The following is a 16,216-nucleotide window of genomic DNA, read 5'->3' as shown; positions in this document are numbered from 1 at the left end:
TTACTGCATGTTTTATTAGCTGCACCCTCAAATTGTTCTGCCATCTTCAATGAGCTTCATCCATACGCACCAAGGTCTCTCTGCTGCTGCACCTTTTCTAGAATTGTACCCTTTGTTTTATACTGTCTCTTTTTCTTTCTCCTTCATATTTCTTTGCATTGAACTTCATCAGCTACCTGTCCGTCCCATTCCACAAACTTTTCCATGTCCTTTTTCAAGTCCTCCCTATGGTTCACAATCCTTCCAAGTTATGAATCATCTGAAAACTTTGAAATTGTGTCATATACCAAGGTCTAGGTAATTAATATGTAATAGGAAGAACAGGAGTCCCAACACTGACTGCTAGTGAACTGCACTATAAACCTTCTACCAGCCTGAAAAACACCCACGAACCACAACATTCTGTTTCCCGTCATTCAGCCAATTTCATATCCATTTTCCTTTTATTTCATGAGGTCAAATTTCACTCAAGTCTTTTGTTGTGCTGCGTTGTATAAAATGCCTTTTGGAAATCAATGTATGCCACATCAACAGCACTGCCATTTTCAACCCCCTCTGTTACCTTCAAAAAACTCCAGTGAGTTTGTTAAACCTTATTATCCCTGAACAAACCCATACTAGCTTTCCTTAATTAATCCACATTTGTTCATTTGTCCATTAATTTTGTCCAAAATTATTATTTCTAGAGATTTCCCCATCACCAAAGCTGAACTGAGTGTCCTATAGTTGATGGGCTTATCTTTGCAGTCTTTTTTTGAACAAGGGTGTAACAATTGCAATTCTCCAGTATTCTCGAACCATCCCTGAGTCTAAGTAAAACTGGAAAATTATGTTTGGTGTCTTCACAATTTCCCATCTTAGTCCTCAGTACACTTGGATGCAAAAGGTTGGCAGGAAGAGTGATAGCTGAACAATAAAATGTGTTCAAAGAAGAAATAGTTAAGTAAGGTATATTCCATAATAAGGGAAAAGTAGGATAAACAAATAGAGAGCTCCCTGGACAACAAAAGAAATAGAGGTTAAGAAGAAGAAACAAAAGTGCTCTTGTGACCAATGTCAAGTGGATGATACAATGAAGAACCAGGCTGAATATAGAAAGTTCAGAGAGGATGTGGAGAAGCAAAGAGGAAACGTGAAAAGAGACTGTTAGTGAACAGAAAAGGGAACCCCAGTCCATTTTTCAAATGGGCTGGGCCTGTGTAGCTGCTTATTCCCTAGTAAATATTCAGTGTATTCATTTAATACCTCAGCTGTTTCTTCTTGTGTAAATCCCCTATTTGACCTATCACCTCCTTTCCCACCGTTTTATATGCCTATAGAAGACTGGGGTTCCCTTTTATGTTCACTATCAGTCTCTTTTCATGTTCCCTCTTTGCTTCTCTTATTTGCTTTTTCACGTTCTCTCTGAGCTTTCTTTATTCAGCCTGGTTCTTTATTGTATCATCCACTTGACGTTGGTCACAAGGGCATTTTTTACCTTCTTAATCTCTATCTCTTTTGTCATCCGGGGGCTCTCTATTTGTTTATCCTACCTTTCCCTTATGAAGGAATATACCTTAATTATGTTTAAACTATTACTTCTTTGAACTTGTCTTGCTGCTCAGCAATCATTTTTCCTCCCATCTTTGATTCCAATTTCTTCAGCCCTGATCTATTCTTGCTCCATTTGAGGTGTTTACCCAATTAATTATTATTATCGGTCTTTGTCCTTTTCAAAGATCACCCTAAACCTTGGGTTATGGTGATCACCGTCCCCTAAGTACTCTCCTACCACTATTTGATCCACTTGGCCCATCTCATTCCCAAGAACCAGATCCAGCAGTGTTTTCCCTCATTGGGCTGGAAGCGTACTGCTGTAGAAAATTTTCATTAACAGGCCGGGAGCAATGGGAAGACCAGTTGTATAGTTATCCAGGAATTAGATAAGTTTTTTTCTGTCGACATTTCCTAGGTAACTGTCCGGGTAAATAAGTCAGAACCCCCTGGATAGAGTGTTCAGACTCTTTCTGCCGATATTGTTAATACCACTATGAACTACTACAGTAAGCTATTCATCCTCACAGTGCTCTGCAACTGGTCAGTGACATCCTTGACCTGGCATGGGGAAGGCACCATCCTGGATTCTGTGTTAGTTAATTTAGTATAAAGTGAGCAAATGATGTATAAATATTTATTTAGAACTAAAATGAGCTCAAGCAAGAATTTATACAGTGACCTTAACACACACAAGATTCCACAAAAAAAAAGAAAATGAGCTGCAACAGGTAGGGAATAGGTATTATACCGTGTTGGTTGCCAAGGGCAGGAGAGAGAGAGATTAGATTTGGTGAATGAAAGATGAGTTGAAAAGATGAGTATTAAGAAAGTTTTCAAAGGTGCAGAAAGAAATGGAATTTAAGACTGACATTGACTCATAGTTGAAGTTCATAATCATTTTATAAACAGGAGTTTGGGGAAGGGTAGGGTGATGAAAGGTAGGAGCGGCACAGTAGCAAGTACTGCTGACTCACAGAGGCAGGAACCTGGGTTCAATTACCCCTGTTGGTGACTGAAGTTTGCATGTTCTCCCCATGTCTGCATGGGTTTCCTCTGAATGCTGTGATTTCCTGCCGCAGTCCTGGCGGGGAAATTCTCTAGAACCACTCGGGAGGGTTTAAACTAGTTTGGCAGGGGATCCAAAGCAGTAAGAGGCAGAAGAGAAGTTTTGAGGACTGCACAGAAATTAGAGAGCACATTAAGTAGTGAAGACAGATCAGACAAAAGCAAAACAGAGTGCAAGGGAAGTCCAGATTAAACTGCATTTATTTCAATGCAAGAGGCCTGATGGGCAAGGCAGATGAACTCGAGGCATGGATGGGTACGTGGGATTGGGATATTGTAGCAATTACTGAAACATGGCTAAGGGAGGGACGGGACTGGCAGCTCAATATTCCATGGTCCAGATTCTATAGGAAAGATAGAACTGGAGGTAAGAGAGGAGAGGGAGTTGCACTTTTGATTAGGGAAAACATCACGGCAGTACTGAGAGGGGATACATCTACGGGTTCGGCCACTGAGTCTGTATGGGTAGAACTGAGAAATAAGAAGGGGGAGATCACTTTGATAGGGTTGTACTCTTGGCCCCCAAATAGTCGGTGGGAAATTGAGGAGCAAATATGTAAGGAGATTACAGATAGCTCCAAGAAAAATAGGGTGGTAATAGTCAGCGATTTTAACTTTCCCAACATGGACAGTCATAGTATTAGAGGATTGGGTGGAGAGAAGTTTGTTGAGTGTATTTAGGAGGAATTTCTCATTCAGTATGTGGATGCCCAACTATAGAGGGGGCAAAACTTGACCTCCTCTTGGGAAATAAGGAAAGGCAAGTGACAGAAGTGTTAGTAAGGGATCAGTTTGGGACCAGTGATCATAATTCTATTAGTTTTAAGATAGCTATGGAGAATGATAGATCTGGCCCAAAAGTTAAAATTCTAAATTGGGGCAAGGCCAATTTTGATGATATCAGGCAGGAACTGTCAAAAGTTAATTGGGGAGTCTGTGGGAAGCCAAAGGGAATTCTGGTAAGTGGGAGGCTTTCAAAAGTGTGTTAACCAGGGTTCAGGGTAAACACATTACTCTTAGTGAAGGGCAAGGCTGGTAGAAGTAGGGAACCCTGGATGACTTGGGATATTGAAGCCCTGGTCAAGAAGAAGAAAGAAGCACATGACATGCATAGGCAGCTGTGGATCAAGTGAATCCCTTGTAGGGTGTAGGCATAGAGTTAAGAGAGAAATAAGGAGGGCAAAAAGGGGACACAAGATTATTTTGGCAGATAAAGCAAAGAAAATTCAAAGGGTTTCTACAAATACATAAAGGGCAAAAGAGTAATAAGGGAGAGAGTAGGGCCTCTTAAGGATCAACAAGGTAATCTACGTGCGGATCCACAAGAGATGGGTGAGATCCTAAATGAATATTTCTCATCAGTATTTACTGTTTGAAAAAAGCATGAATGTTAGGAAACTTGGGGAAGTAAGTCATGATGTCTTGGGGAGTGTACATGTTACAGAGAAGGAGGTGCTGGAAGTCTTAAAGCGCATCAAAGTAGATTAATCCCCAGGACCTGATGAAGTGTATCCCAGGACATTGTATCCCAGGAGGCTAGGGAGGAAATTGTGGGTCCCCTAGCCAAGATGTTTGAATCATCAATAGTCATGGGTGAGGTGCCTGAAGATTGGAAAATGACAACTGTTGTGCCTTTGTTTAAAAAGGGCTGCAGGGAAAAGCCTGGGAACTACAGGCCAATGAGCCTCACATCTATGGCAGGTAAATTGTTGGAAGGTAGTTTGAAAGACAGGATCTGCAGGCATTTAGAGCTGCAAGAACTGATTAGGGACAGTCAGCATGGTTTTGTGAGTGGAAAATCTTGTCTCAAAAATTTGATTTTGAAGGGGCGACCAAGAAAGTAGATGAGGACAATGCAATTGATGTTGTGTACTTGGACTTTAGCAAGGCCTTTGACAAGGTACCGCATGGTAGTTTGCTGCATAAGGTTAAATCTCATGGGATCCAGGGTGAGATATCCAAATGGATACAAAATTGGCTGTGACCAGTGGTGTGCTTCAGGGATCAGTGTTGGGTCCACTGTTACTTTTCATTTATATTAATGATTTGGATGAGAATATAGGAGGCATCGTTAGTAAGCTTGCAGATGACACCAAGATTGGTGGCATAGTGGACAGTGAAGAAAGTTATCTCCGATTGTAATGGGATCTTGATCAATTGGGCCAATAGGGTGACGAATGGCAGATGGAGATTAATTTAGACAAATGCAAAGTGATACATTTTGGTAGATTGAACCAGGGCAGGACTTATTCAGTTAATGGTAGGGCATTAGGGAGAGTTACAGAACAAAGAGATCTCGGGGTACATGTTCATAGCTCCTTGAAAGTAGAGTCACAGGTGGACAGAGTGATGAAGAAGGCATTCGGCATGCTTGGTGATATTTGTCAGAACATTGAATACAGGAGTTGGGATGTTTTGTTGAAGTTGTACAAGACATTGGTAAGGCCACACTTAGAATACTGTGTGCAATTTTGGTCACCCTATTATTAGAAAGGATATTATTAAACTAGAAAGAGTGCAGAAAAGACTTACTAGGATGCTACTGGGACTTGATGGTTTGGGTTATAAGGAGAGGCTGGACAGACTGGGACTTTTTTTCCTTCAGCGTAGGAGGCTGAGGGGTGATCTTATAGAGGTCTTAAAGTAATGAGGGGCACAGATCAGCTAGATAGTCAATATCTTTTCCAAAAGTAGGGGAATCTAAAACTAGAGGGCATAGGTTTAAGGTGAGAGGGGAGAGGTACAAAAATGTCCAGAGGGGCAATTTTTTCACTCAGACAGTGGAGTGCCTGGAACAAGCTGCCGGAGATAGTAGTAGAGGAGGGTACAGTTTTGTCTTTTAAAAAGCATTTAGATAGTTACATGGATAAGATGGATATAGTGGGATATGGACCAAATGTGGGCAATTGGGATTAGCTGAGGGGCTTAAAGAAAGAAGGTGGGCGTGGACAAGTTAGGCTGAAGGGCCTGTTTCTATGATGTAAACCTCCTACGTGCAAGTTAGATGGATTGGCAATTCTAAATTGCCCCTTAGTGTTCCAAGATGTATAGATTAGGAGATTAAGTTCACTGTATAAATTCTTGCTTTAGCTAATTTTAGTCCTATGTAAATGTTTATACATAATTTTCTAACTTTGTATTAAACTAACGGTAACACAGAAAGCTATCTTTGCAAGTGGCACGTTTTGAGGTTTTTTTGAAGGATTTGGGAAAATTATGTATTTTAAAACCAGCTGAATTTTCACACAAGACCTTCTGAGACTTAGGAGGATTCAGTGTGTTAATGAGCCAGCTAATCATAATGTTTGCGACAGCTGCCAGAGTAATTTAACCCATTTGTTATCTCTCCTCAAATGCCCTTTTGAAAAAAAATCTGTATTTGTAAAATTCTGAAATTGCACATTTCTCTTGATTGTATCTCGTCTCCTGCTTGACTCTTTCTCTCTCAGCTCATCTTGTCCATTAGACCCATTCCCCTGCTCCCTCAAATCGATTTGAATCAAACTGTTAACCGTCCAATTTCCCTTCCTTGGCCTTTTGTTTGTTGATATTGTTAACAGTTTCTTCTCCTTGAATACTATTTTCCCTTGCACTGCCCCCTCCACTGCTTTCAAGTCTGCTATCATCACCCCTTGCAAAAACATAAGAACATAAGAAATAGGAGCAGGAGAAGGCCATCTAGCCCTTCGAGCCTGCCCTGCCATTCAGTAAGATCATGGCTGATCTGTCGTGGCTCAGTTCCACTTTCCCGCCCTCTCCCCATAACCCTTAATCCCCTCTCTTATCAAAAACCCATCAACCCGCGTCTTAAAAATATTTAGCGAGGCAGCCTCCACCACTTCAACGGGCAGAGAATTCCAGAGATTCACCACCCTTTGAGTGAAGAAGTTCCTCCTCAACTCCGTTCTAAACCGCCCCCCCCTTTATCTTGAGGCTGTGCCCCCTAGTCCTACTGTCCTTCCTGAGCGGGAAGAGTCTCTCCACCTCTATCCTATCCATCCCATTCATCATCTTATACGTCTCAATGAGATCTCCCCTCATTCTTCTAAACTCTAACGAGTACAAGCCTAGTTTATTCAGCCTCTCCTCATAGCTCAACCCCCTCAACTCCGGTATCAGCCCAGTAAACCTCCTCTGCATTCCCTCCAAGGCCAAAATATCTTTGCGCAGGTGCGGCGCCCAAAACTGCACACAGTACTCCAGCTGCGGCCTCACCAATGCCCTATACAGCTGCAGCAAGACCTCCCTACTTTAGAGCCGGTGGATGTGGTCTTTCTGGATTTTCAGAAGGCGTTTGATAAGGTACCTCACAAGAGGTTACTGCAGAAGGTCAGAGGACATGGAGTTGGGGGTAGGGTGTTAGCGTGGATAGAGGATTGGTTGTCAAATAGGAGGCAGAGAGTGGGGGTCAATGGGTGCTATTCGGATTGGCGGTTGGTGACTCGTGGGGTGCCCCAGGGGTCGGTGCTGGGGCCTCAGCTATTTACCATTTATATAGATGATCTGGAGGAGGGAACCGAGTGTAGGGTGTCGAAATTTGCTGATGACACCAAGATTGGGGGAAAGGCAAATTGTGCGGAGGGTGTGGAGAGTCTGCAGAAGGATCTAGATAGGCTGGGCGAATGGGCCAGGAAATGGCAAATGGAATTTAATGTTGGCAAGTGTGAGGTGGTCCACTTTGGTAGGAAGAATGGTAGGAAGGACTATTACTTACGGGGCGAAAAACTGCAGCAGGCGACGGTGCAGAGGGACCTCGGGGTCCTTGTGCATGAGTCGCAAAAACCCAGCCTGCAGGTGCAGCAGGTGGTCAGGAAGGCGAATGGGATGCTGGCCTTCATAGCGAGGGGGATTGAATATAAAAGTAGGGAGGTCTTGCTGCAGCTGTATAGGGCATTGGTGAGACCGCAGCTGGAGTACTGTGTGCAGTTTTGGGCGCCGCACCTGCGCAAGGATATTTTGGCCTTGGAGGGAGTGCAGAGGAGGTTTACTAGGCTGATACCGGAGTTGAGGGGGTTGAGCTATGAGGAGAGGCTGAATAAACTAGGCTTGTACTCGTTAGAGTTTAGAAGAATGAGGGGAGATCTCATTGAGACGTATAAGATGATGAATGGGATGGATAGGATAGAGGTGGAAAGACTCTTCCCGCTCAAAAAAGACAGTAGGACTAGGGGGCACAGCCTCAAGATAAAGGGGGGGCGGTTCAGAACGGAGTTGAGGAGGAACTTCTTCACTCAAAGGGTGGTGAATCTCTGGAATTCTCTGCCCGTTGAAGTGGTGGAGGCTGCCTCGCTAAATATTTTTAAGAAGCGGGTTGATGGGTTTTTGATAAGAGAGGGGATTAAGGGTTATGGGGAGAGGGCGGGAAAGTGGAACTGAGCCACGACAGATCAGCCATGATCTTATTGAATGGCGGGGCAGGCTCGAAGGGCCAGATGGCCTACTCCTGCTCCTATTTCTTATGTTCTTATGTTCTTATGTTCTTATGTTCTTATGTTCTTATATTCAATCCCCCTCGCTATGAAGGCCAGCATCCCATTCGCCTCCCTGACCACCTGCTGCACCTGCAAGCTGGGTTTTTGCGACTCATGCACAAGGACCCCGAGGTCCCAATGCACCGTCGCCTGCTGCAGTTTGTCGCCACGTAAGTGATAGCCTGCTGCAGTTTGTCGCCACGTAAGTAATAGCCTGCTGCAGTTTTTCGCCACGTAAGTAATAGCCTGCTGCAGTTTTTCGCCACGTAAGTAATAGCCTGCTGCAGTTTTTTGCCACGTAAGTAATAGCCTCCCTTAATAGCTATATTCTTGCAAATCTATCTCCACCCCCCCTTTCTAAATCCCTGAATGTACTATCCCTACCCAGATCTCTGCCTTTTTTTCCCTCAACTTCCTATTTTGGAACTGTTTAATCAGATTTCTGGGCCTGCTATAATACTGAAGCAGCCCTTATTAAAGTCAGAAATGGCATTTTTTGTAACCATGACTGTAGTAAGTTGCCCTTTCTTAAACTTTCTGACTTATTTGCAGCCTTTGACATTGTTGCTCTCCCCGTCCTCAAATGTTTTCCCTCCATTGTCCACCTCAGTAGAACTGCCCTCTCTTGGTTCCATTGTTTTTGAATTATAGTCCAAGATCTGTAGTGGCTTCTCTTCCCACTCCTGGACACTTATCTCTGGAGTTCCACAAGATCTATCTCATCTACATGCTATCCCTCAGCATTGTCATCTGAAAGCACAACATCAGGTTCCATATGTACACTGGCGAGACTCTGTTCTATCTCTCCACTGCTTCTCTGGTTCCATTCACCATCTCCCAATTGATTGCGTTATTTGTTCAGTATTGATGAGCAGAAATTTCTTCTACATAAATTTTAGGAAGGCCAAAGCAATTGTTCTTGATCCCCACCACAAACTCTGAAGCCTGGTTGCTATTTCTGTCCTTGGCAACTGTTTGAACTGAGCCAGATCATGCACAACCATACTGTTATGTTTGACCCTGGATGAGTTCCACCTCTAATACTGCCTCTTTGTATCTCAGCAACGCTGCCAAATTCTGCCCCTTTCAGATTCCATCTGCTGTGGAATCCATTGCTTTGCCCCTCCTTATCTTTGTATCCAGTTTGTCATTTGTATATTAATTGTGTTTAATTTTATATAGGAGTGAATGTTAACTGGGAATTGACTTGACCCCCTAACAATAGTCACATGACAAAACTGTGATTGTTAGCTTAGGAGATGTATTTTTTAAATGTGTAACTATAAATAAATATGGAAGTGTGTGAAGATTGATTCATTCACAGCTGACTTTCTGGCATAGAATACAACACCATAAACTTTCACAATATCTATGTTTTTTCCATTTCTGTCCCCCTTGCACATTTTACAATTTTTAATCGCTTCACAATACTTTTAACTTTTGGCCCTAAGTTTTGGAATTCCTGCCTTATGCGTTTCTTCATCATACTCTCTTCCTGTAAGATGCTTCTTAAAACCTAACTCTTTGATCAAGCTTTTGGTCATCTGATGTGATTCATGCAACTCAACTCAATGTCAAAATTATTCCTATTGGTAACACTTTTGTTAAGTGCCTTAGGGTGTTTTATTTCATTCAAGGTGCTATATAACTGCAAGTTGTTATATTAGAACATCACTGTTTTGGTTTTTGTATTGTTTTCACACAGAGACCTTGTTGATGAAGCCAAAAATTATTTACTTTTACCACAAGAGCGACCGCTAATGCAGGGTCCAAGGACACGGCCTCGTAAGCCAATCCGATGTGGTGAAGTTTTATTTGCAGGTTCGTAATCCTTCAATTATGGTATCGGTTTCTTAAAAGTTGACTGAAGTATATAACAAATGCTATCCATGATAAATATTTTTTTATCCAGTATCATTATATTGTTTGTTTAGGAATGCATTGAGTTATAAAATGTTGCTGACCGGACTGGGCATATATATTTTGGGATTGTACGTGTGCAATTTTTAAATGCCATTTTACCAACTTGAGGATTGACTAAAAGAATTGAGAGATGAGATGTGATTCCTCTCCATTCTTCCCACTATTTTACTTGCATAATATAGTTACACTGACATCTTGCTTAGCTGGTTTTTAGAAAATATTTCATGAGAATATCACTGTTATTTCTAATTGACTACTTAAAAACAGATGGCTTGGATACGGGCATCTGACAGTAAGCTGTTCATTCGGGTACTTCAACAATTAAGCTAACAAAAGGTTTCACTAATAAACTCTTGTTTAGTTGGAGGCTGGTGCAGTGGGGATGCAATTTCAAGTGTTGAGCGCTATGATCCTCAGACTAACGAGTGGCGAATGGTAGCCTCCATGAGCAAACGGCGGTGTGGCGTCGGGGTCAGTGTTTTGGATGATCTCCTTTATGCTGTGGGTGGACATGATGGTTCATCATATCTAAACAGTGTGGAGAGGTAAGTTGTGTGTGTGTGTGGTTCTACACTTGCACAGTCCACACATCTTTCTCCTCATATTATCTTCCATACACAAATCATACAACTACACGCATACAAAACAAACTTGTCAATTAAATGGTTACTAATGGCTGCATATTTTACTTAATACTACTTAACGAGTTAATTGCTCTAATTAACTTGTGTTTAACATGGCAGCAAACTGTAATGTGCCTGTTTTTAATTATCCATTTTCTAAAACATTCCTACTACAATAACAGTTTGTCAGTCATGTTCCACTTTTTAATGGATCTTGGCGCTTCATTGGTACATTATAAAATTTAAAGTGGATAATACCAGCTTTCTTGTCTATCTGTCTCTTGTCTTTGTCTCTTGCTAATTCTACTTTAATGCTTTATCGGATTTCCACCCAGCTGTTTTTTTAAGTACAGTTGAAATTTACATCTTTTCCAATATTTCTGCATCTCTACTTGCTCAAGCACAAAACAACATGTGTGAACTATTGAATTTTATGTGCGTTCTTTTCCATGGGCAATGTATCTGGGTTCACTCTTATGGGAAGAGTGTGTCATTTTGTCTTTATCAGCTAGGTCTACACATTAGGACAATATGTGAAATGCAATTGTTCACCCATGCCATTTATGCTCAAGTGTAATGGATTGCATTAGAACTGAGGAGCAAGTAGAATTTTCTACCAAAAATGTTGGTCAACATAAATTATCCTTGAGAATTTCACTTTTCCTCTTGCTGGGAGAAATATTATTCTTTAAGGTAGCTTTCACATTGTTTTTCTTACTTAAATCTTAAAACAAAATTATATAAAGCAGAGATTTATGTTGACTCATGTAGCAATGACTACAAAATGGGGGGGAAATAAATCTTAGTTCACAAACTCCACTTGCAGTGTAGTCTGTTGCTACGTACACTCTGAAACTAGGCATATCTTTTTAATTTTTCAATAATTAAACTTTTAGATATGATCCAAAGACCAACCAATGGAGTAGCGACGTGGCTCCCACCAGTACATGTCGGACCAGTGTTGGCGTGGCAGTGTTGGGAGGGTATCTGTATGCTGTAGGTGGCCAGGATGGCGTCTCTTGTCTGAACATTGTGGAAAGGTAAACTTGTGGAGTGTTTCTTCCTAATGTAATCTGATAGCAGTAATCGTGTGGTGCAGTAAGTGACATAGCAAAGTTGGCCTGCCAACAGGCTGCCTTATGGAGCGGTAGGATATATGTGTGGGTTTGTGATTCCTCTCCATGGGATCTGTTATTGCACAGGCTGTTGGGAAAGGGACAAAGTAGAAACAAGATATTTTTTCATCAGGCGGTGATTCTACACGGCTTTCATGCCCCTTCTATATTAGAATGTATACAGAAGCACGATGCATGGTTTCTCAACCATCTTGAGGGGAGCTGTGTATTTTAGCTGTTTACATGAGCGAGTGCATCGCTGGAGATATGGTACAGTGTTGCCTCCATGGAAGTCGGTACCCACATTAGAAACTTGTTTAAACTTTGAAAATGCTTATACTTATAAGCACACCTCACGGTACAGACAGTACACTTGCCCAGGACTGCTGTGTGTTGCTGGGGTGCACATGTGTTTTTCTCTGCTCCCTTCAGCTCCTAGATCCTTATGCTGTCTGGTTGGTGGCTGTAAGCAAAGTTTGGCGTGACTTTTCAGTAATTTCAAATGCAAAATATGGAATGTTCAGTAATGCATCGTGATGTTTTGCTTTCCTTAAAGATGAACAAGTTATAGCAAAATATTTTTGTTTTGTTTTCCTTTCCCATGCACCATTTTCCATTTGTCCATTCCTTCTTCCCCTCCTTCAACCCAGTAATCCTCAAAAGTAACCTCCTGGGCTTCTGTCTGTCCTGCTCGGTGACTAACTCTGAGGAGATGTGTGACTGTAGCTGGGCTCTGTGACTGATGCTTTTAGGATCACAAGAGTGAATTGTTTAAATTGCCTTTTAGTTTTGATTTTACTTACTTCATACTCAGTGTATCAGTGATATACATGCCTCTTCCTAGACAGCAACTCTTACCGATTATTCTGTAGTGCAGCAAGTTGGTACACCAATGTGCTTTGCCACCAGGCTGACCAGAGACTTGTGTACAAATAACTTTGGAAACATTTTTTTAAGACAGCAATAGAATATAGTACCATCTTATGAAATCAATTTCACCATGTGGTATTGTAACCATGGCTGTTATGTTTTATATAGAATCTACTGAATAATATACAATAATAAGCATATTACCAATATTTTGTACTCATTGAGCCCCTTTATGTTATACCGTGTAGTTGCTTGGCTGTATTCAAGATGATCACAAAAGAAGTAAGTTTTAATGTTAAATTGCTTTATCATGCATTTTTATATACCAGCTGTCCACTTTTCTAAGATTGCAAATTTACTGCAGGTTTTAGAATCATTTCGCAAGAGGGAGCAACCCTCCTTGCAAGAGGATTTTAGCTAAGTCAGGCATGCCTTAATCAAACCCTGAGGTGTTCCTTTAAGATGGTCTTCATTGGACAATGCCCTTTCCCCAGTTATCTTTGCCTGTATGATTATATATACCAAGATCAAGAATAAATTTAACACTATCTAAGTTGCCTATTTTGATTCAACTGTTACTTCAATATGGCAAGAAATAGTGCAGATGGTTGGAAATTCGATTTTTGTTTTATTTTGGTTCTGCATGAAGTGATGAAGGTAAAAATATTTCCATTCTAGATTTGATCCGAAAGAAAATAAATGGGCGCGTGTGGCTTCAATGAGTACCAGACGGCTAGGTGTGGCAGTTGCTGTATTAGGTGGATTTCTTTATGCTGTTGGTGGATCTGATGGTACTTCTCCCCTTAATACAGGTATGTTTTTACTGTGTTGAAAGAAGAATTCTACTGTTATTTAAATTCTTAAGGAGTGGTTGATATCTGTGTGTTAAAGAACATACAGAGAGATAATGGAACAGAAGTTAATATCTTGGAAAAGGTATATAAACACATTCTATTATTAAAAACTTACAAAATAAACATAATTTGTTCAAAAGCAAATGACTCCAGATGCAGGAAATCTGAAATAAAAACACAAAAAGTGCTGGGAATACTCAGGTCATGCAGCATTCAGTCCTGTCAGAAGGTCACTGACCTGAAATGCTACTTCTGTTTCCCTGTCCACAGATGCTGCCTGACTTGCTTAGTTCCAGAATTTTATGTTTTTATATGTACGAGTTATTGTAGGTGTCAAACCCTATCACAAGTTGTTCATCAGTAGTTGAAAACTGCTCAGTGGATGGCACTGGTCCAGTGGGTACATGATCGCAAGATATAGACTGATGCTCTCATTAACATTTAGCATGTCCTCATTTCATCTTGGGAGCAAAGGGTGCAGCTACTGTTAAACTGAAGCTAGTCTCTTCTGCTCAAGTGTGATGGTAAAAATTGACAATAAAGGTGCCTCGTGCAAAGGTTTGATGCCAACTAGAGAGTAGTGCAGCTGTCGGCCTAGGAATAAGTCCTTTTATTCAGCTTTTTGACAGGATTAAAAGAATTTGTGATCTGAAGTAATGATTTTCCATCAGAAGATGATATTCAGATTGCTAACTATTTTGAAAAGTTCGTGGGAGGTGAGAGCAACTAAGATAGGTATGGGACTCTTGGATAGCACAGCTGACCAGCATTACTTTTGACATTTCTACCTGCAGTTGAAAGGTACAGTCCGCAGGAAAACCGCTGGCACACAATTGCGCCAATGGGAACACGACGGAAGCACCTGGGGTGCTCTGTTTACCAAGACATGATCTACGCAGTTGGAGGGAGAGATGATACCACAGAGTTGAGCAGTGCTGAGAGGTTCAATCCTCGCACTAATCAGTGGTCTCCAGTCGTGGCTATGACATCACGCAGGAGTGGGGTGAGTACAATAACATGAAAAACCTAATCATGCAGAATTGAATTGGGTTCCAAAACAAAGCTGCAATATTTCATGTGGCTGCTGAATATTCTGTATAAAAACTTGTATTGCCATTGTATTTTGAATTCTGTCTCGGCAACAGTCCGAACCCAGTTCAAGATGACTCCAAGTACACCTTCAGCACAATGAACCACATCTTCATCTTCACTTCAGCACTTAATATTCTGATTTTACTCACAGAAATTAAAAGGCTATATATTGTACAGCGAAGTGTATGGGAATAAATACAAAATAATTTTCAATGAACCAACATAGGTCTGAGCTTGGATAGAGTTGGTACTCTTCCTTTGAGTCATTGCCCTGGACTCGATTAAGCTCATATCCAGTTCTGTAGAATAACATGGATCACACTCCATCAACAGTGCCCTTGAAGTCTTTGTGGTTCCATACCGCATTTGGTTAACTCAGTTTTAAGAATTTAAGTGATATTTCCTGGTCAAGGTGATGCAGCTCACTTTCTGAATTCTCACTTCTCTTCTCCAATCTATCACTCTCATTATGAGCAAAACGCAAATGTCTCTGCCCAGTGATGAGACGGAGATCCACATTTATTTAAAACAGGAGCCCAGATATGCAAATCCATACTGCGCCAGAATGGTTCCATAGAAGAAATACTTCTGTTGGGTTAGGGAGGCATAAACGTTACAGCTTACCGTTGAAAGCAAATAAAGTTTATGGCTACATATCCTCACCTTCACACTTTCAATGCTTCACATGTCAACAGTGTCCCTTAGGAAAATAGGAATGAATTAGGCCATTCAGCTGTTTGAGCTTGTTCTATTGTTCGCTCAGATCATAACTGAACTGTATCTTAACTCTATCCCGCCTTGGTTCCATGTGTTTACCTAACAGAAATCTATCAACCTCAGTTTTGAAATTTCCAATTGACCTTTCCTCAGCCTTCTGGGGGCGGGTCAGGGGGAGAATTCTGAATCCCCACTATCCTTGGTGTGAAGATGTGATTTCTGATTTCACCTCGAATGGCCTAGCTCTAATTTTATGACCTTTGTTCTGGACTCCCCTACCAGGAGAAACAGTTTCTGTCCACCTTGACCATCAAATCCTTTATTCTTCATAGCTTCCTTGATTAGGTAATCTCCTAATTTAGTGAGTACAAGCCTAATCTATGCAACCTGTCCTCTTCATTTAACCTTTTTATCCTTGGTGTCATTTTGATGCACATTTTCCAAGGCCAGTATATCCTTCCTGAGGTGCAGTGACAGGATTGGGATAGGGCTGAAAGAAGGCGAAGAAACAAATTAACTGATATTGTCAACCTGGTTGCTGAGCAATCTGTGAGATCAGCTTTGGTCTTGACTGTAATTTTCTCTCCATGCTCATTGGAGAAGTATTTGCCGTCCTGCTAGCTATTCAGATTATATGTCTGTTTGATTGGGGGCATTTGTTTCATAGCACCTGCTTGTTGGCACCTTCCTTTCTATCAGGGAAATTAGAAGAGAAGCAGAAATAAAGATTCAAAACCAATTAAAACAAGAAGCGGTACGGGAAAGAGTGAAGTGAACCAAATCAAAGTTAGAGTAAGTTGCTGGTGACCTGAGAACAAAATAAGCCAGTTCTGAAAAATATTAAGAAATTGGAAGGCGTTGCTGTATAATAAATTTAGAATTTGGAATTGGTTCAAAGTATTGTGAAAATAACCTCCTTATTTCAATTGAATGAAAAGAAAAGCCTAGTT

At 41.2% G+C, this 16,216-nt stretch overlaps 1 protein-coding gene across 5 annotated transcripts in view; it reads left to right on the top strand.

Annotated features, from left to right (window-relative positions):
• The window catches only part of klhl20 (kelch-like family member 20), an 85,387-nt gene that overhangs the window by 53,470 nt on the left and 15,701 nt on the right, over positions 1 to 16,216 (top strand). For all 5 annotated transcript variants that reach the window (XM_080195974.1, XM_080195971.1, XM_080195976.1 and 2 more), the window contains 5 exons: positions 9,778 to 9,893; positions 10,357 to 10,540; positions 11,515 to 11,658; positions 13,282 to 13,415; positions 14,252 to 14,460. In XM_080195974.1, the coding sequence (XP_080052100.1) occupies positions 9,778 to 9,893; positions 10,357 to 10,540; positions 11,515 to 11,658; positions 13,282 to 13,415; positions 14,252 to 14,460 (787 nt within the window). The remainder of the gene's footprint in view (positions 1 to 9,777; positions 9,894 to 10,356; positions 10,541 to 11,514; positions 11,659 to 13,281; positions 13,416 to 14,251; positions 14,461 to 16,216) is intronic.

The sequence above is a fragment of the Carcharhinus amblyrhynchos genome, chromosome 9 (assembly GCF_965287045.1).
Source record: "Carcharhinus amblyrhynchos chromosome 9, sCarAmb.v2.hapA, whole genome shotgun sequence".
NCBI classification, from domain to species: Eukaryota; Metazoa; Chordata; class Chondrichthyes; order Carcharhiniformes; family Carcharhinidae; genus Carcharhinus; species Carcharhinus amblyrhynchos.
This window is presented reverse-complemented; position numbering and strand designations above follow the sequence as displayed.